A 25,007-nucleotide genomic window follows, 5' to 3' on the forward strand; every position below is an offset into this window, starting at 1 on the left:
GAACACTGCAGAGAAGAGTTTTAACGGCTCGTTTCGTAACTTTAATTAAATCCAGAGCCTAAAGAGAGATGGCAGCACTTGAAGAGAGAGAGAGATAACTCAGTCCGGGTTAAATCAGAGATTGTCGGATGTTTCAAGTGATGTCGCTTCACCAGGGGAAAAAAATATGATAGAAATATTTTGAAAGGGAAATGGATTCAGTGTGTATCTGAAATGGGACGAACCGTAGGTCTCTATGTGGCCCTTGGGTATATCCTCATGGTACGATCTTTTCTATACATGTACATATTGTTCCATATTCACCCAGTGCATGTCTCTGTGTGTGTGCGCGCGCGCTCGTATAATGCATGAACACACAAACACGGGCGCCAACTTTATGGACAAGGCACTCACTCTCAGCCCCTTTAAGGTACCTCCATGGGGACAGTACTTTTTATTCTCCCCTCCAATATTCACCCTAAGCTTACAATTTGCATTATAAATTGATAGAGACAAATACAAGACACTTTTTACTGCTTCAAGATGCGTTGACAAAACCTTAACCACTCCACTCCTCATGAAATTCTAGTCTAATTTGATATATCACATCACCCTCCACTCCATTTTTTCCGTTGAATTAAAAATGGCAGACAACAATATGGCGGACCTTCACTTGACACACACATGCTTCCCCCAGGGACCTAACCTGTTTCTATCATGACCATGTGTACCCAGCTTAACTAATTTACATTTTATAAAGGGTGTTAAGGAACTTTTGACGATTAAACGATTCTACTGAACTGATAGTCCGATCTCCTTGGCTGAGTGGTTAGCACATCTCAGCAAAGTCTGTTCTTAAGAAGTAACTTATCGTTACTTGTATATATTTCTGCTGGAGAAATTTCAATGCGTTCAATTTTGAATCAAAACTGCTTTATATTAAAGATCATTATTAAGGTAAACCAGACCTGATTTACATATATCTGCGTGTAATGTATATCTCTGGATTAATGATTGTTGTAACTTATCACCAACTTTGCGTTTCTTGCTTATGCATTCAGTGTTGACATTATGTTATAAATTAAAATTAAATCTACAAAAAGAAATATAAGCAATGAATATACCGCATAAAAATTACCATTTGGAACAAATATATACATTTAGTAACGAGGGTGACATCTTGTATCGCCACTTGAATTACAGTGGCAAATAGCTGAAATATTATTTTAAGTGTTGGCAAGTTTTATTCCAGCATATTCGTAGGGATGGTATAAGGACGAGACTTGACAATATTTCCATCTCGTGTTGAGTTGGAGATACCTGTATCGTTCTCGATCGTGTCTCGTGTCGGTCTCGTACCTGGAAATTTACAGCACAAACAACACATACAGCGTGTCACCACAAAAAACTTCACGTCAACCAATTTTCTTACTGACGTTTTCCTGATTTGACGTCTCATTTAGACGCTACGAGAGCTTGAAAAAACACAATTTTATACTGAATATAAGCAACCACACGTCACTAAGGTTTTTGTCCCCTACTGGAATAGCTCTTTACATGAAGATTAAGTAGCTCGTCACCTTACATCGAGCCTCTTTGGAACACAATTTCTAAAGGAGTGTGGCCTTCACACCTCAAGACATAAAAAGCCCTGGTTTCATCATATGGAGTTATGTGAGGAGCACACTGTACGCAAGTTGTCCGAACAACATTGAAACTGAATAACACCGCTGCAATCCAGAATACAGATGGTGAAATGCTTTGTGAGACGCACTCAAATGTCTGCAGAACAGAATGGATGTCAATTGTATCCCCAACCTATATTGGACCAAAGTGTTCAGTATTAATATTCACGGTATACTAAACAAGTTAATTAAAGCAAGACGACTTAGATGGGTAGGCCATGTGGCATGAATGGTGGAGGAAAAATAGTTTACATGATTCTTGTTGGGAAACCTGATGGTAAGGAACCTGTAGGAAGCCAAGACGAAGATGGAGGGATAACGTTGAGATGCCTAAAGGAAATCGGTAAGAATGAAAAAAGATGGATTGATCTTTCAGAAGATAGGGGCAGATGGAAGGCTTGTGTTGTTGCATCCATAAATCTTCCGTTATAAGAAGGCTGGGGAGTTCTTTAGTTAAGATACTTTTAGATTGAACACCCTGTATTTCTGCAAGCAGAAAGATAGCAAGCGCTGTCAGGTGCAAGTTCTACTCGAGTATTTCCAACACTCCATTGTCCAAAAGCATGTGGAGGAATGACGTATTTATGCCATTTTAATACTGAAATCCTGTTTAGATCGGTTGAAAGACGAGTAAACTTTTGACGCACAGCTGTTCACCAGAATTACATCATTTTGTTTGTTATTGGCGAGGGTTTCGCTGTAGTTAAATGCAATTTTATGACTTTTTTCATGCTTATTTTTGCAGGGCGGAAGTTCAATTTGTATCGGCTGTTCTAGTGACATCTATGTTGTTGGATTTATTTATTTAGTGTTATTTTGAAATTTTGAACTCAACAGACTGGTGCTAGTGTGTTCTTGTTACCAATTGGAGATACATAAGGGAATAAAAAAGAACATGTAACATGTTTCAATAAACGTCTTTTGAGAGTGTTTTCATTACAGATTTTTTTTAAAATTGTGTGTGTGTGTTGGTTGGAGAATTATCTCTAAAATTAACCACGATATATCTTTTTATATATTCTTGTATTCGCATATAACAGAACTTTTCTCTTGCTCATTTTGCTATGCATTTGTTTCTATATAACCAATTGCTTATTTTGTGTATATCCAGTGCTTTAAGAAACCTGCACTCCCATTGGTCAGTTCATATCGGGTGTGGTGCCTAGTTGCCGCCATCTTTGCGCGGTAGCTTACTTCCGCCAGTGTTCATGCAGAAGTCACTCCGGCAGCAGCCGAAACTCACCGCGTTGCGGATATTCATCAAAAACGTAAGCCTAACGTGACTACGTTTCATTCGGCATATCAGTGAAGTGCAGTGATATTTAGTTCAGTATCACAGGAACATTACAGTGCTGATATCATTCAGTGAAGAACTAGTGGCGTGTTATTGTAAAACCGGCTTCCAATTTCATATAAACAGTTTACTGAGGCAGGAGTGCAGGACAGTGTAATTACGTTAATAATTATTAATATAACGTTATAGTTTTTAGTAAGTGCCTTCATTTTCTTTACACCTTAAGGAGATCGCGGTGAACTCAGCTGTATGGTGATACAATCCATTCCAGGGAGACAATCAGGGTCCCAACGGGCAAAAAGTTCAAAAAGTTGTTGACAAAAATTGAACATCTTAAAATGGCTGATAAAATCAGTGTGAATTGGATCTACATTAACTCATGAGTACAAAGTTATGATGTGTTAATATTATTATTTGTGCAATACTCTGGGGTCTCAACGTACTCGTTCTAAATTAGTAGTTGGTTTCAAAATATCAGTGTTCCGTACGCAGAGTTTTGTAGTACTAAAAAGTGATGTCATATCCAGATACACATGTGGCGTCATCGGAAACAGGCTGTTGAAAAGTCAGCCTATGAGAAAGAAAAGCGATGCTCCCTTAGCGGGGCGCAGTTGCGCGGCCTGGTCCCCAACCCCCACCTCGAGGGCTTAAGGGAGAACCAAAAACAATTTGCTTTCCGTCCACGTCACCCGAAATTCCTTTGTTTTCTCTAAAAAGCCGCAAGTTTCGTTGGCGCTGCCTGTCTTCCGGGCAGACTGATCTTCCGCTACGGATGCTACGTGACGCTGCAAGCAAAATACCCACAATGCCCCTTTCTGTGATTAGGAACTCCATCTCGTATTCGTTTTTTTTCTCTCTCTCTTTCCTTCATGTATTTGAGAAGTGCCGTAACGGTGATATAACGTAATACCCTCCTTAATGCCGGCGACACTAGCGCCACGAGGAAAAACACGACCATCATCGAAATGGTGGCAATAAATACGGAATTTCGTTTGTCTTTTTTTCTTCCTCCGTTGCAGTTCGCGATAGCTGCAAGAATATATATGATGGTGCTTTTATTTTTCCCCGCTTGGAGCGCTGATGTTGCCCAGATAGCTTCTTGCTATCATCAACGGAATACTAAATGTTTCTTCTTATACGTCTTCCATTTATTGCGAAACTGGTTTAATGGAACATTATTTTATTTATCTGTTCTGAAGCTTGATTCACGAGCCAATAGGCTATTTGCAAAGAATAATGCTTGGGACTTGATCGCAACCATTGCGTTTTTGTTGGTTGCATCGTCCGAGCAAGGAAAAGTGAAAAAATAGGAGGAGTATTATGCCATGATGAAGACGAATGACCACTTGAATGGAGAGATCTCCGTTTGTTGCTCATTTCATTGCGTTGTACAGTGTAACTTTACGTAAAGAATTGATGCATAGATAATGGTAAAAATCAAGAAACATTACAAGATGCAATTCCTGCCACGAAAGTTCACAGTTCGAATCCTGAAACGAGCACTTTACTTTATCAATTTCGTCTAATCGTCACTTCTCCTCATTTAATTTTTGATTTGATTTGCTTTAGTTTACTTCGCTTTTTGTGCTACTTTTGACTAATTTGCGAAGATGGGGATGAGTGATGATATGATGAAATTGATGAATGAACACTCACAAACATCCATACCCACGTCAGGATTCGAACCCGGTACCCCTGGCGTCGTCACTTCTCTCTATCTTCGCGATTACCCAAAAGGGGCAGAAAACCTACGTAAAATACGAATACGAAATGCAAGTCATTCAGCACACTTAAGGATAAGGTACCACTTACAGTTATCCTGACTACTGATTCAGGCGCCAGAGCTTCGTTACGCTACAATAATTCAATTTCTACACCGTACTGATTGCAACAGATTGGAGATATGGAAAAGGACATATTGAATATGTAAGGTACCATGGACATAATTAAGGTGATATGTTCAGCAACACGCTCCGTGCACCTTTCACCAAGAATTGTTCCAGGGTACCCCTTGATTATACTCTATCCCGGGAATCTGTGGAGCAATGCCGCGCACAATAGTAGATAAGGGGAGAAAGCTAGTGGGCGGAGCGAAGCAGTACACACTGATGCAAACAGCTGGTAACTGCAGTTGCTTTTCTCCCTCAACCAAATCCCGTTCCTTTGCACGTATTCATTGGTCGAACACTCTCGAGTCACTACTTGCGCAGTTTTCATTCGCTTACTCCAAATATTTCCGGGACATAGTGTAGAGGCTAGTTGAGCTCCAGATTAGCTCACGTAGGGACATTTTCTGAAGAATTCTGAAGAGATCCCTGGTATCGAATCTGGACCACCCACGCAGCAACCGGTTATCCTACCAACCGGACATTAACCTTGAACGTTCACAAGCTGCTACTGCTACCATGGGACAATTTGCAGATCTTCGGACCAAAGCTTGATTTACAGTATGAGCTGTTATGTCCCCTCCCCTCTCTTCCTTGACTCCCCCACTACAATTCCCTCCCGACGCAGCTGATACCCTGTCTATTGAATTACCAACACACGGTCCCACATGGTGCAGCAAATGAACACCGAATGTAAATCTCTCACGTCGATTATGTTTCAACAAGAACGTAATGGCTACCGCCGCTCCACGCAATACGCTTTGCCGCACCGGTGGACCAATAAATATCACTTCTCACAGCTCGGATTTTCAATTCCATCCCTATTCCTTCCCCCCATTTTTTCTGAAACCGCCGAAATGATTTAGTGTACATAACAGCAGAGGTATAATTCCGGTTTATCTGATAGCATGGAACTGATGCAAGTGGGATAAATTGAGATGCGTTCAGCCAGAATGGGAGAAATTTTATTAGGTTGCAGGCGCTCACACAGGATTTTTATAATTTTGTGGATAATCGTGCTCAAGTATTCGAAACCAAATACACACCTCTATTAGTTCGAGGGAACTAGAAATCGGACTGGAATATATGAGAAGATTAGGGAATGCAGAATAGCCACATCCTGTAGCCCATACAGCACACATCTCCAAGGGACGTCCATAGGATCTTCCATCCTGGATATCCATAGGACGTCCCGTTCTGGATATTTATGGGATATGTGGTATTAAGTCCACGTGTTATCACAAACTTCACATTAATGTTTAGCTATCCGTTTAAAGATTAAGTCATAGTATCTAGTCTCAAATGTGTTAGCACTCAAACTCTGTTATGCAGTAATAAATCGTAAATTAAACACATCTCCCACAGGAATTGCGTTGTCCATAGGTCCATTGTCTCTTCAGCGAATCACACATGCGCGCCAAGCAGGCGAAAGTTGCCACGAGGCTTTTTTGTGTCTCGTCTTGAACACAACGGCAGTTTGCATGAGGACGTTGCCTTGCGTGGTAGTGAAGAATAAGCGCTGGTTACTATGCTTATGCGTGCGAATACAAAGTACTTTTCGGATGTGTAGATGCGTTTGTGTGTGAATTTGTGTGCGTAAGTGCGTGTGTGTGAGCGAGTGAGTGAGTAAAATAGAGAGTGGAGTGCTTGTTATAAGCATATGTGTACTCGAAGTCTTCGATTTGTGTAAATCTAGTCTAGGAATGTTCTTTTCGTATCCAAGTGCGAAAAATATCAGCATAATGCCTAGATTAGGTACAATTTTAGTCCAGAGTATATCATTATCCACAATGAAAAATAAAACATCCAGAAAATGTCCCTATCACGTGAACTCATGTCAGAAACATGTCCAAAAGTCATCCATAGAATGTTCAAAATGATCCACATAATGTCCAAAACACATCAAAAAAGTATCCACAGGATGTACAAAACATGTTCAAAATTGATCCACATAATGTCCAAGACACGTCCTTCCTGGATTTCCTATGGACGTCTCCTGGACGGACATATGGATATCCAGGGGACGTCCTATGAATGTCTACTGGACATTCCGGGACATCCTATGGATATCCAGAAGACGTTCATTGAACGTCTCCTGGATGTGTCTGTGCTGTATGGGAGTACATATGAAAGCAAATTGAAAGTGAAATTAAATTATAAATCGAGTCGCATAATCATGATACTCTAACTGCCAGACAAAAAGGAAATAGATTATAAAAAAGGGAATGACGAAGATGATATCATTCAATTGATTAATAGACACTCACAAAGAACTCCCGTCCCTTGGCCGAGAATCGAAACCTAGAACCCTGGCGTCGTAGCGCGCTGTAAAAACTACTCCTCCACGGAGGTCGGTTCTGCAAAAGTTACTGAGAAGTATTGGTCACGCAATTCCGATTGATATAGTGTGCTGGATGGACGATATTGAAATATATACCACAAAATTTACAGCAGTTAAGGACAATAAACATAGGAGCTTCGAGTCTGGAAAGATAAGACTCTCTGTACATCGTGTATCATAATAGACTAAACAACTTATCAGGTTTATTGTTAAATTATCTGAGAAACAACAATGAGGTTTGTTGCATAACAATCAGAATATCTTCAAGTTTTGTTATCATGCACAAGACAAACACGGTCATTGTGCCTCTGGTATAGTGTTAAAGGAAATGAAGACTTTCACAGCGTCCTAGTCCTTACACCCTGCATTTCTGCATTTGGGCTTTGTGAAAGACAAAGTCTGTGTGCCAACTATGCCACAGAATGCTCAACAGCTAAAGGAGAGAATAAGGAACGCCCTTGCTTTGGTGGACGAGAGGTTCTTGGGAAAAGTGTGGCAAGAACTCGAATTTCGATGTAATGTGTGTCGCATTAACTGGCGGAAGCCACATTGAACACTTGTAGACATTTGTAGCCATTCATAAAAACTTGAAGTGTTACTGATTGATACATAACAAATATCATTGTTCTATTCCATATAGTTTAGTCGAAATAATTTCTTAAAGTTGCTTACTCTATTATGACACACCCTGTATAGTGACAATAAAGGAATCTGCCTACATAGTGACCAGAATATTTTTGACAAGCAAGCGGCTCCAAACTTTGTATGCGTCGGCCAAATACTATTCAGCAAGGTGAATTCATTTAAATCACGTTGATTTAAATCGCGATTTGAATAAATAATTTATAGAATAATGTATTTAAGTATTTTGTAGATATCAGAATTTATTTTGGTGGAAGTACATAAATCTCGTAATCATTTAATGGTGATTATTAGGCTCTAAGAAAGGAAAATAAAGGACACAAAGGTAAGAATTTACGATACCGGAAGGATCTCCAATTTCTTTCCTACTTCTTATACTCACTAAATATCGAGTCCTGATTATAATACCATTAAGCCTTGTTTCCATGATATGAAAAACAAAATATGCTGACCAAGGCAGTAATTTATTTTATTAAAAACATAAACTAAACGTAACGTTTCAACCTTCTAGCAAGGTCTTCATCAGACTCTGTATCAAGTAAAAATGTAACAAGATACAAAAACAGGGCATTATATATACACACACAAACAGTACTCCCTCCAGACTATTAGAAAGTTCCAGAACAACTTTCTAATAGTTTGGAGGGAGTAGTGTTTGTGTATATATAATGCCCTGTTTTTGTATCTTGTTACATTTTTACTTGATACAGAGTCTGATGAAGACCTTGCTAGAAGGTTGAAACGTTACGTTTAGTTTATGTTTTTAATAAAATAAATTACTGCCTTGGTCAGCATATTGAGTTTTTCGAGTCCTGATGACGTATCTTCAGTTAACATTTGGGGGTGACGTGTAGAAATTGTACACGCACGTGTACAAGTTTTAAAATAACGTTCTTAATTACCAGGATCATTCTCCATACACAAACATGGCAACCATGTTTGATGATACGTATGAACAAGTGACGTTCCCCATTCGTTACGCTGTCTACAGCGTTGCCACACTGGTGCCTTGTTACTTGCAGAGCAAAGAATGGCGGAACACGAGGGAGAAGAGCATGTGGAATGCGGACTACTTTGATTAGAGGTAAGTTTGGCAACGGTGCTCGAGCGTTCATTTCAGGAAAATGGCGTCTTGCGTGAGGGAGAAAACATTGCTTACCTCTCTAGTGCTACAAAACTAACATTTCGTTAATGTATGTGCTCGCAATTGGCCCTCAAACCATTCTCTGATATCCCCAGGAACCATTTGCAGTACGGTTAGGATAGGTTAGGTTAGGCAAGCATAGTTAAAATTTAGTTCGTAAAACAATGCACATATAGCTCCAAAAAACCATAAGCGAAAATCACTTAATTTGGCTTATTTTCTAATTTCCAGCCGTGACCCACACAATTTAACATCAGATTCGTGATTACGAGGCGAAAATTGCTTAGTATAACGGATATGGAAAAAAAAATGAGATACTTCCGGTATTGTAAATTCGCTCCGAAACAAAAAATATGTACTGATGGTGTGAAGCTAATACGTAAACTGTAAACATACTTCCCTATCTTGATATAAATTAAATAATTTTTATGGGCAAAAATAGCAAACATTTTCTGTGGAAAAATATACAAAATACTAATCACGTTAAACCGTAAATTGTGTCACCATTAAACTGTAAACAAAAAAGGCAGCTGATATTATGAAAACTATCAATTAAAAACTGCCAAAATTTAGCTGCAAAAACTATAAAAAATATTTTAAGTTACAATTATAGAGTACATCCAGAATGTTTCAGTTTCACTGGAAGAAAAGTTACTGAAACTAATATAGTTTCATTAACACTCTACAAACATTCATAGTAGTTTCATACATACAGTATCAGAAACGGAAAAATGTATATTTACATATATTTTTTTATTTCCTTTAATCAAACTGTTCAAATATTTTACAGGGCCGTTTAATAAGCTTTTCTATAACAAAAAAACTTTTAAAAACATATATATGCATATGTATGGTGCGAGAAACCACACAAGCAATTTTAAGCGGCTTCTTTTTCAATAAAATATGGATTTTTTAAATAAAATTCGTGATTTTTATCCACGCTGCTATTCAGAGAATTTTCTTCTCTCCTGTTTTAGTGGTGATGGGACACACAAACTACTACTTTCTTGACTATAATCTAATGAAGAACTTCCTTCTGAAAGCGACTGCCTCCCTGCTCATAGTCCTGGCCAAAACTACTATCAATTTCCTCAATCTTAGGCGTGTTAAACTCTTCAACAACAACCTCTTCACCAAACAGCTGCTTTTAAATTTGTTTGAAAACTGCAAGTTCTTTCCTTGTTGGAGTTTTTTCCCGAAACAATGAAAAAAATCGCTAAAAAGTTAATAACCACAGCTCGTTTTATTGTGCATAATGCACATAACGCAGAAACGATTCCCTATCTCGTCTTCTCTTCTCGCCATATCCTACTCTTCCTACGTGTGCATCCCTTCTCCATGCTTTCCGCCACCTATAGCCCATAGCATGTAAAATTGGGCCACGTCTTTTCCTATGTTCTAAAACAGAATTAAGCTGGTCTTAACAATTCTTGAAGCTTTCCTGGAGACGAACGATGAAGAGGTTTTCTCGAGATATCAACCAGATGATTTCCGGATAGGCTTCCGAGCTTTCGAGATTTAACGTCACTCTCATCTTCAGAGAATGAAGTCAGGACTCAATCCCTGAAGATTATAGCCTGTGTAATATTTTCGTTTCTCTCCCTCCGAATGAATGAAAGGTATGGTTAAGGTAAAATCCAATAGATGGCACTGATCACATATTACGTCATTCAGTTTGCCGGTTGGATGTAAGAATTCTGAACCGACACACTCCACTTCTAGCTGGCACACGTTCAAAATCATAAGGGCACTCGACGTGACGGGAGAGGTCAACAGGGGGCTTACGCACGTAGTGGTGATGGTTTAATTTATTTTATTTCGTAGAGAATTAGTTTAATATTATTTTATTTAATTTTGTAGAGTTCGTAGTATTATATTAATTTGCTTCTTGATCTTTACCGAGTGATCGTCATTACAGACAAGTAGAAAAAGGGGCCCGACCCTGTGGCTGAGTGGTTAGCACATCGTGCTGCGACGCCAAGGGTCCCGGGTTCGAATCCCGGTCGGGCTTGGTTGTTTGTGAATGTCCATTCATCAATTTCATCACTCATCCCCATCTTCGCAAATTAGCCAAGAGGCACAAAACGCGAAGTAAAATAAACTAAATCAAATCAAATCAAAAGTAGAAAAAGGGGGGGGGGATTTAACACAGAAATATTATTTTGTGCAATCAGATACAACATGGATGAATAATGATACCAATTAAATAGTCAGCAAAAGGAGAGAAAGTCAATTATTAGTTAAAGACAACTATTAAAAATCATCTTGTTTTATATATTAATGTCGAGGTCATAATTGCTAACGAGAGTTTATATATACCGGGTGGTCCAAAAGTCCCGGAACGGTCACATATCGTGAGAAATACACAGCGAATCGGAAATCGAAAAAATACGTGTTTAATAAGTGAAAGAAAACTATTCAATAATATCACACTTGATTCCCCACCCCCGCCCCCTGGGGGTGCGTCAGGGGGTAACTGTGAAATTTTAAATAGAAACCCCAATTTTGTATTATAGAATCGGAAAGAGGATTGGGATATGGGGAATTGAAATTTTCGCAAAAAAAGTAAAAATTTCATAAACCCCCCCAAAAATCAAAGGGACGCTCTGCCCCTGATTGAGCTAGAGTGAAAGCGATTGTAGATTCGGAATATGCACGTAAAGACCTTTCAATAGAGTATATGGAAGTATATCTCCGTTTCTAATTGAGCTAGGGGGATGGTTGATAGCTCGTTGGACTCGGAATGAAATTCTCTTTCCGATTCTACAATACAAAATGATGGTTTCCATTTAAAATTTCACATTTGCCCCCGCCCCACCTCCAAGGTCGGGGGAGGGGAGTCAAGTGTGATATCATTGAATAGCTTTCTTTCACATATTAAACACGTATTTTTTCGTTTTCCGATTCGATGTGTATTCCTCACGATATGTGACCGTTCCGGGACTTTTGGACCACCCGGTATGTATTTAGTTGTTCTAATAACAAATTTAAATTTTGTTAAATAAACTGTCATCCATTCCTATCCAGTGAATTTTATATTCTAGTAATTAATTAAAATACTTGATGTAATGTACCACGTATATATGGGGGCCCAGTATGCAGGTTCATGGCTATCTTTCATAGGTTAAACGGAAGGGTATCTTTAATCCCAATTAAAACAAATTGTTATATATTAAATCCGAACTAGAGCAAGAAAGAAAGGGCTATAAGATTAATTTTTGAATTTAAAGTTAAGAGTTTGGGTGCGCCTATTTTGCACCCGTCACATTATACGGGGTCCAGCCCTTTACCATAAGTAAAAAAACATAATTGTTATGTCGTGTCACTAAAATATTAAAATATTCTGACTTCCATTAAAAGCTGAAGCTGTAAAGAAGCACTCAGCACACATAAGGACACAAAACAGGACAACACACAGAATTATACTGGCCATAGGGCCAGTCGCCAGAGCCTCGTTATTCTATAGTCCAGGGTGTACTGCATGGATGTACCAACCACGAAAACGATAACATTCCCAAGCAACCGAATACCGGTCAATTTTAAACACTGTTACAACAGGATGCATGAAAGTAGAGGTACGGTTACATCTCGAACACCCTGTATGTACATGTACCGTCCCTTGTAAGAGGGGAGAGAGGGTGGCATGTGTCTTGCAATGCAGACTGACGTTCTATTCTATTTTACGAAGCACAAGAACGTTTGACGCCAGTCATATTATTGTAACATATTAAGAGTTTCTGAATACACGGTTTGAAAACGGTTCATTCGGCAAAAACAGTTTACGTTTTCTGTCTGGCACCGTTGTCTGAATGAAACTTATGAAATAGCTTTCTTTAGCTTTTGTTTCGTTTCAACCGGCGCAACGTAAATACACCGCACGTAACACCCGTTAACCACGTAGGTTTAACGTTACGCCTGCGGAAACGCGAAGTCGAACCAAAGTAATCCTGTTAAAAGGTAATAACAGGGGAAAGCTTTGCGTTAATTTTTTCCTTCTCCTGCTAAATTATGCGATCGCCGCAGTTACAGTGTCCCTCCTTCCCCCCTCCACCTAAAATATTCAGGAGATTGCAGGCACAAAAGAACGGCTAATGGTCCCCCATTGCCGGCGCAAATGGTTTCGAAACCTCTTTCAACGCATAACTTTCACAGTATTAGGGGAATAACCGTGCTTAAAGCCCGTTTAGATTGACATAGGAGGTGAGAAGTGGAAGCCATCGATGTAGACTTCACGAAGGCGTTCGACTCTGTATGTCACAATTTGTGTCAAATTAAGATTAGGAGATCTAATATGAGTGCTGGATCAAAATTCAATCTTTCAGCGTCGGTAACCTAGTATTCACAATTCAAAAGCTAACTCTTACTAAAGGAACGCTCTTTAAGCAGAATGATCAATTGTTCAATTCTGTATTGATCCTACGCCTGAAGGAACAAAATGTCAGAAGGGTTGAGCTGTAGCAGGTGTCTTCGGGCTCATGTACCTACATGCACAGGGTGGATCAGAGAAACGGAAAAAAATCAATTGACGTAAATGCACGAATAAACACAGGAAAAACATACATTTAATGCATGTACAGAGTATTCAAGATTGAAATGCATTAACAATGGCATTAACTGTGGCACTTACATGTCACTTTACTTCTTGAAGATTCCATCTCGGCGTAACATTCTGATAGTCTGCTGAAGAAACTCTGGAATGCTCGGTGTATCATGTCTCGAGGAATGCCAGTGATTTCTTCTTCAATCTTCTGTTCCAGTTCAGCGATGGTTGCATGACTGTGCTGTACACTTAACTTTTGTGATGTACCAACAGAAAGAAATCGCGAACACTGAGATCAGGGGATCTCGGAGGCCATGGAAATATCACCATTACGTAAAATGACCCGCCTTGGAAACAATTTGCGAATAGCCTCCATCAACGGTCGAGCAGTATGTGACGTGTCTCCGTCCTGCTGAAATCACATGTTTTTGATGTCAAGATGTGCATCGTGCAACTTCGGTGCAATGAATGTTTCAAGCATAGCAACATACTGAGCCTCTGTCACTGTCGTTGTAATGCCCTCCTTACTTTACAAAAAAATAAGGACCGATGACAGCACCATTCTGTAACCTTAGTGCTATGTAATGGATGCTCGTGAAGCTGACAAGGATTTTCCTTTGCCCAGTAACGGAAATTCTGCTTGTTAACGTAGCCGCTAAGGTGGAAATGGGCTTCGTCTGACATAAATTGTTTAGGAAATTAGCGTCCTCGTAAACCGTAGCCAACACCAGTTCGCAAAAACCCTTACGGAACACAGGGTGGTGAGGATGTAATTGCTGCACAATATGTAACTTATAGGCGTGGAACTGTAATTCATGCATTATTCTTTGTACCTTCTTTGACTCAACTTTAGCATGCTGTCGAACGGAACGGCTTCTATCAATGGCAACTCGAACTGATTCCATATTCTCTGGGGTACGTACTGTTTGAACGCCACCTGGAGGCTTCTTCTTCAAGGCTGAACCAGTTTCTTCGAAATTACGCACCAATGTTTTAATCGAGTGAGCCGATGGGACACGACTTTGACGTCCTAGCTAGTAATGCTGCAGAAATACCCTTTGCGCTTCAGTCATGCTATCACCGTTCTACAGCGAACGCACTTCAACGCACCATCATTAATAAATGCAAAGCCTTCTCAATGATGTCGCATCGGTCCCGAACAAATGCGGGATACAGTGTTGCAAATCCTAGATTTAAAATTTCCCGTTTGCCTGCGCCACCTTGTACTTTAAAAAAAACAACAATTTTTACAAAAAGGGTAGTTGAAGAGGACTTTTATTCGATTAGAATCGAGTTCCAGATCGCATTTCTCCATTCCAGTTTTCGGTTAAAAATTAATGCAATTTAGTTCCAGATCTCATTTTTTACTTCAGGAAGGAATTGATTCCATATCACGAATCTCTACTTCAAAACGAAACCATAGCAGATCACACATTTCCACTTCAAAAAAGAAACCAGTTCCACGTTACATTTTCATAAACAAAACTATCCCCGATCATTTTTCTTTGTTTCGATAGAGAGCTAGTTCCAATTCACGTTTCTCCAACTACAAGAATATACGTATATATAGTTTCGTTTTGAAGTTCAGATGAAACAATCGTTTCTAGATCTCCAGTTTAAAGTTAGATCCGAACCACTATGTAATATGCCAACACCGAGAGTCGACATCGTTAACTACTACGCTTCCGGAGAAGTCACGAAACTAATTGTACATCACAATTATCCACATTAAAAATGAACTAGTACCAGATCACATTTCTCCCCATTTCGCTTCACAGTAATCACAGACTGAGAACTTCAGGGATGAAACTAAGCTTTCCAGCCAACGACACATTGTTCAATGTGCGTGGTTAACCTCAGCATCAACGCACTTAATCCTCAACCAGTTAGAAGCACTGCGTCTCCTCCAAAGAGTGCCCAAAGTTCTCTTGTCTATAGTTTACAGCTGTGACGACCCAGATGCGTTTGAAGCTGGTAATCGTGGGCGCTTATTACAAAATGAAACTACAGTTCGCTTCCTCAAAGCACCTTCTGCCTTTAGTCATCAAAAGATTACGTGCGTAGGGGGCCGTAAAATGTATCCCTGCCGAGACTTCTCGTAGAAAAGCCCATCTCAATGAAACCGCGTTGAAAACAACCATGGAGAGCTAAGTGGCTTTTATGAACCCACGAAGGAAGATTATTAGATCCCGGTTCATATTCCAAGAAGAGGCGCCAAAGCACAGGTGAACGCATCGAAAACTTCATCCGCAGAATCTACATGCGGTGAGAACTAAAGTCTGTTTCAGTAAAATGGGCAGTCCAGGTCACGGATTTGCCTTTACCTCTCTGGGTGTAAGGAGTGACCTTGTGGTCACTTCCCCGTAGTACACCCCGGTAACTGCTTCTTGCAGGCCAACGAAGCTCTGGCGCGTGGTCTCACGGCCAGTATAATCAGCTGTGGTGTTCGTCTTGTGTCTTCCGTGTGTGTTTGTGATTGTCCTCTCAGCCATTTTATCTTATCACCACTGACGGAAATCAATCAATCTCTTGAATTTTTATTTTTGTTACTTATCGTCGCTTTTCTGATACCTTTGTTAATCGCGGCGATGAGGATGAGTGATGATATGATTAAATTGATGATACAAAGAACGCCCACCGGGATTGGAACTCGGGACGTTTGATACCGTGCTGTGGTGACCATTCCGTCACGGAGGTTGGCTGCCCTCCTCTCGAATTACAGCCAGTGTCGTCTGACATCGTAACGTAGCATAAGAAAGCCTATGCAAGGAAAAGCTGGAACCAACGAAGTATGGTAGGGCAAGAGCAGGCGGAAATGCTTGAAATCTGATTCACGACTAAACAGTAAGTCACAACTTTGTACTGAATTTTCATCCGGTAGGTACTCTTTATTTTTTAAAAAAAATACATTCTGGAATCTGTGGATAAAACCCGCGCATAACGGTAGAGAAGTGAGAAAGCGAGTTAGAGGAGCAAACCGTGCATGTTTTCCCCTCCATGCGCTCACTTTCCCTCTCACGCGTTCATTGGTCGAGTCTCTATTTGCTCAGAGAGCATGCTTTCGTTCGCTTGCTCTACTGACTCCCGGGACATTGTGTACTACAGAACTTCAACTTCATTGACGAGAATAAAATAAGTTTCGCCTACCAAAGATGACGTCACAAATCTTTTCACAGGCCGGCTTGTAAACGGTATTGGTACAGTCACGGACACTACCAGCTTGTAATGAATACATTGACTTTCAATGGAATCGTTACAAGCCGGCAGTGTCCGTGACTGCGTTACAGCGCGGCAGCAGAGTTGCCAGTTGGGTAGTAATATTTCCCACTAGATTTTTCTAGTTCTGCTTAGATTTAATTTACATATAAAAAATAAACATCAGAATGAAACATGCAACAGCAGCTTAGGATAAATATTGATTTTCTCCATGGGATTTTATGGGGCGGTGGGTAAATTTACAGAACGAATATATCACCATGAGGTAATATCATTTGAGCCTTAATGTGTGGGGATATTAGTGTATTTAACTCACACTTTCTATCTCTTTTTAATGGCGGTTCGGCCTGTTTACCATAAAATATTCGGGCCAGGTGTTGAAGGTTATGTTTTCAATGTCCGCAGAACTGAGACATAAGAAATTCTCGAAAGAAACAACTGTTAATATAACCTTGTTTTTAATCCTTACTAAGGTATGTTCCTACATAATACTTATTTCACGTGAACATATTTTATCTTTACGCTGAAGCAACCAAATTATGAATAATTCAAAATTATTCTTATGCATCAATGTATCACGCAATCGAAAGTTCAAATAGGTCAGTATGCTAAAAATCGTGTGTATAGCAGTAAAAGCACTTCGATGCATGTTCGGAATCAGACTGATGACACGCAGTTTTAAAGAAAGAAAGTTTCCAGACGAAAACTAGTTTCGGAGCGACATCACTCGATTAGCAGTCTGGGACAGTAGTTTCGCAAGGGGAGAGAACTGTAGGTATCAACGGCCTGATAGAGAAGGCAATAAAAGCGAAGAAGCCACTGTACAAAAGTATTGCATGAATTCTTGCTCATGAAAAAATAAATTGGAAACGACTTTTAATCTTGTTGATTAAATATGAAATGTTAATAAGCGTGAATCTAATTTAAAGAAAATCTAAACTCGAACAAGGCTTTAGAAACAATTAAAAGTGCAATCGTATGCATTTGAAAATTATGTAAATAGTATATCCTTCAAAAACGCGTCCAGAATGTACATAAGGGACATTTTCGTGTTTTTTGAAAACATAATCAAGCTGTTTACTGTGAATGAGAGGACTGTGGCTGAAAAAAATATTGCATATCTGTAGATAATTTACTAGACAAAATTGTACTCACCACTGCCTGATTTCCTTTTCAGAAACTGAAATAGAAGAAAAACAAGTGTTACTAAACAATCACTATGTTATTGGCTATAATATACATTTTAGGTAGCCTACTAATTACTATTAAGCTTCCACAATAATGTGTTAGCACGCAATGTTAATTGAATATTATCCATTGTCTAGTGCAGAGGTTCCATACTCCTTAAGCCATTGAACTGCTTTCAAGATTTGGAAATGCATGGCGAGCTACCAATAGTGAACTGATTACTTTAAGATCATTTTTTGGCATATAAAAGGTTTAAGATATACAAGGCTTGGGCATATATGGACTATAGTTTGTACCCTGTGCAACACTGCCATCTGGTGGGATGGGAACAAATGTGGTATTGGGAGGTTGACGCCACTGTCCAAAGTTAGTTGCACTACCTCTCGGCTATCGTTGTGCTGAGAGTTAGTCGTTTAAAACAGAACCGCTATGTGCATCATTGGGTGTCCAACCAGGTCCCTGATGAAAATGGGATCATTTCAGTGAACTAAAGTAAGAAAACATCTATTACGAACTGTAATGCTGTATGTAAAATTATTGAGATTCATTTGTGTCTTGCATTTTTTTCAAAATTGCAACATGTGGATGTCGTTAGTTATAAGTCTCTCTCAAAATACTCTGCCTGTGTCTTCTCCGTTTGTGTCCATAAGGGAGAGCAAGCATTCCCAGCCGAGTAATTCCAAAATATTTCTCCAGATATCATATCAGATAGCTGAATTGCGATTTGTAGCTATTTCCCTACGAGCTACTGGAGGGCCTCCCCGACGGCGTACTGATAACATCGTCGCCTTCTAATCAAGGGATTCGACATCCGGTGGGGTGCTTATAGTGGTTCGAATCCAACTTTAAACTGTAGGTGCAGTCCCGATTAGCCTTACTGCGTACAAAGTGGACTTAAAAAACAAAATCAATCAATCACATCAAGGAGCTGCTGGAAATGACCCCGCGAGATAACGGTAGCTGTCGATAGACGGTTTGGCGATCCCTGGTCTAGTGCTTCAACTACTTACTACAAACTCGGTAGCACTAAGTTTGTCATGGGGCACTGTGGAGTAGTTAGTTGGTCCTAGGTTCGATCCACACTACCGTCAAAAATGTATTTATATATTTACCATCACAGAGACAAGTCTCCAATATTGTTCAACTGAAAACTAGAGAAGGAATGCTCTCTCGAAATGCAGGGTTAGAATAAGTACAGGGTGTTCCAAAATGAATGTTGGGGTTGCAATGAAATGTATCTTCTATTCCATATACATTACACAAATGAAACATACCTTAAAAGGAAAGGTAACTCAAACAGTTTTTGTTTCTACTTCGCAGGTGATGTTTAGTAACTCCGCCGCAGCACGGCGCTAGTAGTAAAGATGGAGATGACTCCTGAGCGAAAAACCTTTCTGTGTCTTGGTATTCACAAGGTGTAACTCAGCAATTGGAGTGCAACGTGCTTTTCGGCGGGAGTATGGATGTGATCCTCCATCAGATAACAACATCCGAAGATGGTACAACCAATTTAAGAATACGGGATGCCTGTGCAAAGGGAAGAGCTCCGGAAGACCACGTCTACCAGATGAGCAAGTGGAACAGGTCAGAGCAAGTTTCGGTCGGAGTCCCAGGAAATCTGTAAGGCGGGCGAATCGAGAACTGTCAATGCCGTCCACGACTGTTTGGAGGGTGTTACGAAAGAGACTACACATGAGCCCGTACCGTCTACATCTGTTACAGGCCCTAAAGCCTGAAGATAATGTGACCCGTACCAACTTCTGCGAAAATGTGCTGGACATGGAAGATTATTTTCTTAAACGTGTGATCTTTAGTGATGAAGCCTCATTTCATCTTAGTGGACGAGTGAATACGCATAATGTGCGTATTTGGTGGTCTGAAAATCCACACCAAACAGTGCAGCACATGTTGAGGGATTCGCCAAAAGTAAATGTATTTTGTGCTCTATCCAAAAACAAGTGTATGGACCTTTCTTCTTTGTGGAAAACACTATCACTGGCACTGCTTATTTGGACATGCTCCAGCAATGGTTCTACCCTCAACTGGTTCGTGAGCAAAAAAGGAACATCACCTGGCAACAAGACGGCGCACCCCCACACTTTCATCGTGAAGTACGGAATTGAATTCAATTACAGTTGAATGCTGTTTTTCCCCAACGATGGATCGGTCGTCATTGCGAGGATGACGTGGCTCATCTGCAATGGCCCCCAAGATCTCCCGACCTGACCCCCTGCGATTTCTTGTTGTGGGGGTATGTAAAGGATAGTGTTTACGTGCCACCGCTACCTGCCGACCTCCCTGAATTGCAACGCAGGATTGATGCAGCTGTGGAGTCTGTTACACCAGACATGCTAGCTTCAGTGTGGGAAGAAATTGCCTACAGACTAGATGTGTGCCGTGTCAGAAGGGGATCCCACATTGGACACTTGTAACTTGTGACAAAAAACTGTGTGAGTTACCCTTCCTTTTATTTCTGTATTGTATATGTAATAGAATATACACTTAATTAAAACACCGATATTCATTTTGGAACACCCTGTATATGTAAAGCACTAGACAATACATAATGTACATTTAAAATCGCATTCTGCCGTACTAAAAAAACACTGTCACTAATAGTCATATACATATTAGAACTATAGCTACTACTGCCATAAGTGTAAGATCGTAGAACATACAGTATATGAATAAAATATTAAGTTGTTACATATCCACTCCTCAAAAAAGTATTATTAAAATTATCCTCTCCGATGATGTAGTGGTTACCTTATCACCTTGTAGCCAAGAGGTCCCGAGTTTTATACCTGGCGGAGGTACAGAGTGGTTGTGATCCCACTTTAAACGGTACGTCCAGTACCGATTAGCCTATATGTGCATAAAGGAGACTTAAAACTCAAATTAAAACAATTCCATCATACGTAGGTTCTATACAAAACAAAGCTTTATTTTGCTGTATTTAGCGAAAGCACTATTCCCGCTAACTTTATCCGAGAAATTATACAAAGCATTCTTCGAAAAGATTTGTTTTTATTCTCTTTAACATCCGCAAAATGCAGTTGTAACTAGATTGCTTGTTTCATCCGAGCAGCCTCATTTGAATATTTGTTAGCTCTGTCAGTTCATGAATATTTATATGTGACGTCACCATACATAATGTATGTATTGGGTTTCTCCCTTTCATTCAAAGCATTAACTGCACGAATACAATTGGTTATACATGTACTGCGATATCGTAAGTACGTTACTATAATTAGATTGCATTGCACGTAAAACGCTATGAGAATCAACCATGGTTAACATTTGTTTGTTCAGAAACTGTAACAATGTACATTAATGTTCAATACAGAGCATTTATGATTGTTGTAAATATGTTCATTGTTGCAGTAAAGTGTTCCTCTGTGCTTTGCACCACGCCATGAAGGCGTACAGGAGGTGTGGGATCAGGTCCCACACTTTCTTGATCTCGACCGAGCTGGGGGTGATGTGATCAGCACCACGCCCCTGGCCGCTTTTACCCCCCAGAGTTTCCTCCAGGTACACACTTTATACGACGCTGGGTGGGCGCCGGTGCAGCTTGAACAGAAGAGTCCCGGTTCTCTTCCGCCGGGGAACGAACCCGGGTCTCATTTTGTTCATTGCTGAAACAAAAATAAATGAACAATTAAGTTTTAAACCCCTTTTTTGCACATATTTGTAGATTTGATTCAACTTTATTTTAACGCTAACCATTCCAACACAATTATGTTTCCGTTATATCGATTAACATCAGATTCACCCACGCAGATACGGATTCTATTTCACTTCACGATAAGTCAGTTTGATTGAATTGTTGTTTTAAGTCTACTTTATGCACAGTAAGGCTCATCGTGACTGGACCTGCAGTTTAAATTGGGATCCGAGCCACTATGTGCTTTCACCCGGTATCGAACCCGGGATCCCTTGATTAGAAGACGGAGACGCTACTACTGCACCACCTGGAGACCCGATATCTCAGTTTGGATATTTCATGTACCAATCTACCTGTTAAGGTTCTTCATGTGTTTTGGGTATATTCTGTCAATAACCTCGTCTAGTTAGCTGCACTTTTTGACTCACTTTGCACCCGTGTCTATTGGTAAACAAAGTGCAGCACCGATTAGTCTACTTCTTTAATTTGGTATCTAACATGAGATGTGCTAACCAATCAAATTAACTTTTAAAGCAGCAGACAGGTATTTGTTGAATCTTCTGAACTTGAACACCGCTATCGTCGTTGCTTTGTAATCAAGGGGTTCGGATCCCACTTTAAACTGTAGGTCCAGTCCCGATTAGCCATACCGTGCATAAAGTGGACTTAGAACACCAACTCAATCAATCAATCAATTGAACACCGCTATTCTTCCATACAGTGTCTACTTGGTTGAACGCAATTTCCTTGCATCAGGCTCACAATGGGATACACCTGGTGTAAAACGTGCAGGGAACTTGACGGGGCCAATGATAGTTTTATTGCAATATGCTAACTGAATTTCATGTTTCTACGTATTACTTCGTGAATGTCACTGACTGGACGATCATGAACAGGGTGTTATCTTGTGCCATAGATTGGTTTGTTTTATTTTACTTCGCTTTTCTGTCTCTTTTGGTTAATCTTGAAGATGAGGATGAGTAACGATATTATTAAACTGATGAAGGGACACTCACAATGAACACCAACGGGAATAAAACCCTGGACCAACTAGTGTGTTGCTATAATGTGTTAATTAATACTGCAACCCGATATTATTGATAACCGACATAAAAGCAGCGAGTGTGACAATAATTTTCCCATTTTACGTCGCTCTACTCCAAATCTTGGTTAATCGCAACGATGACGATAAATAATGATTAGAGTAATTTATTGAAGGGGAACTCACAATGAAACATTCGTACCAAAGCCAAGACTCGCCGGTCAATTAACTCACTCGGCTTTTGATTCGGCATGCAATAATAGTAGACAATTTGGATTGAAGAGAAATTTTCCTGGTGTTCCATTTTTTCACTACGTAGCTCTAACCTTTACCTTTCCGGTACGAACCTAACATTCGTGGCCTTGTAACGGAGACATTTTAAACCCATTGTTTACGAACCGGACGGTGCTTGGTACGACGTCACTGGCAAAAGTTAGATGCAAGAGGGAAGTGATCAGGCGATGTGCTTAGCACGACAATCAATCATGTTCGGTGGTAAATTATTCCATCTGTTGTTGCGAGGATGAAATCAGAGAGAAAATAAAAATACAAGCACGCACACACCGAAAAAAGAAAGAGAGATTGAGAGATACAGAATTAGATTGAAGGAGAAAGATAAACATAAATGTAGAGAGAAAGGCAGAGGAAACGAGGGAGATGCAGATTAGGAGAAAGAGAGAGTAAGATATATATACACACGAAGAGAGAGAGAGAGAGGGGGGGATAAACAAAGAGATCAAGGAGACCGAAAAAGCAAAGCAAAAGAGAATGTGAAACAGAAAAACAAGAATCACACAAAGAAAATGAGAAGAGAAAGGAAGACAGACTTAACACAGAGAGTGTAACATGGAAATAGAAGAATGAGAAACAAAGTGAGAAACAAGGAGAAGTAGAGAGAGAGAAAGTTAAAATGAGAGGAATAGAATGAGGGAAGGAGAAAGTATATGAAGTAGAAAAATAATGAAATAGAAAGAGAAAAGTGAAAAGTAGAGAGAGAGAAAAACAGAAGTACAAGAAGAAAGCTAAAGTGAGAGGAAACAATGAGGAGGAGAGAAATAATAGGAAGTAGATAAATAATTAAATAGAGAGGAGTGAAACATAGAGTAAGAAACAAAGATAAGTATATAGAGAGAAAGCTAAGGAGGAAGGGAGTAATAACGGAAAGCAAAAAAATAATGAATTTGATTAACAGGGGGAGGGTCGGGTGAGAAAGAGAACGGATATAGAGAAAGAGAGAGTGGAGAGAAAAAGGAGAGAGTGGAGAGAAAAAGGAGAGAGGGAGAAAGATAAATGGAAAAACAGCAGCGAGAGAGAAAGATAGAGAGAGAGGGAGATACAAAGCCAAAGAGAAGCGACAAGTATCTTGAGTGACGTAAGACCATTATGTCAGAATCACTTAATTAAGGTTTGGTTACACATAACGACGTCATCATATAACGGAAGCCTAGTATATTTTGTCATCCATATCAGGAGTTATTATAAAGAAGCAGGGTTACAACGTCGGTAAGAGTGCTCACGTGACACTAATTTATAGCACACCTAGAGAAGCAAATGCATGTACTCACAAAATTACAAGACAACCTACACATGCTTACATAAACTTGTTAAGTTCATGTGACGTGAACTGCGGTTTAGAAGCTCCCAAAGGGACATTAATTTTAGTGTAACAAAAGCAATGTTTTGAGTGTGTTTGGTTCGGATATATTTTAGTTGTATCGATTTGACAATATTTTCTCATTGGGGTTTACCATAAGCGTCTGCTGCAAAGGACAAGGGTAACTTCACCCCTTTTGTCGACAAAATAAAACACTCCTTTCTACTTTCCATGTTTAAGAGTGCAATAACAGCGAACGTCCCTTACGTAAGGAGTTAAATTGGGAGCAGTTTCAATCAGTATAATAAATGTAGCAAGCACACTCGTTTACTTTCAACATTTGAATTTCAACTGGCAGTATTCCTTAAATAGTGTCAACACACCATGCGATCAAAAATGTAGCATCTTTTCTGACTTACAATGTACTCTTCGCAACTTCTTATTTGACCTCCCCGAAATAACTCTAAGTCCAGAATTCGTAAACGTAGCAACATTTCACTTCAGGGCAAGCTGAGAGTAGCCAACTTTGAGTTGGTTCTTCAACTAGACGAAAAACGCTGCGGTGAAAGATTATCAATTTTGCACATTCACTGAACTTGGAAACTATAAGCCGCTATTATAATATACAATCAAGGAGAAATAGTAAATTGCTTGAAGAACCTTGAGTAATTTTTGCGATTCAGCTTGCTCGACTTGTCAGAGGTTTGAAACACTGAATAACGTTTTTCCTCCACCTGAAGGAAATTGCCATCGAGTTTGAGCAGAAAGAAGCAAATTTATGAGGAGTGT

General features: G+C 39.8%; 1 protein-coding gene across 2 annotated transcripts in view; it reads right to left on the reverse strand.

The window, feature by feature from the left end:
- The window catches only part of LOC145987726 (frequenin-2), a 534,394-nt gene that overhangs the window by 326,045 nt on the left and 183,342 nt on the right, over positions 1 to 25,007 (reverse strand). For both annotated transcript variants that reach the window (XM_083122324.1, XM_083122323.1), the window contains exon 2: positions 17,883 to 17,907. In XM_083122324.1, coding sequence (XP_082978450.1) covers positions 17,883 to 17,907 — 25 coding nt within the window. The remainder of the gene's footprint in view (positions 1 to 17,882; positions 17,908 to 25,007) is intronic.

Source organism: Lepisma saccharinum, chromosome 5 (assembly GCF_977018435.1).
Source record: "Lepisma saccharinum chromosome 5, izLepSacc3.1, whole genome shotgun sequence".
Taxonomy (NCBI): Eukaryota; Metazoa; Arthropoda; class Insecta; order Zygentoma; family Lepismatidae; genus Lepisma; species Lepisma saccharinum.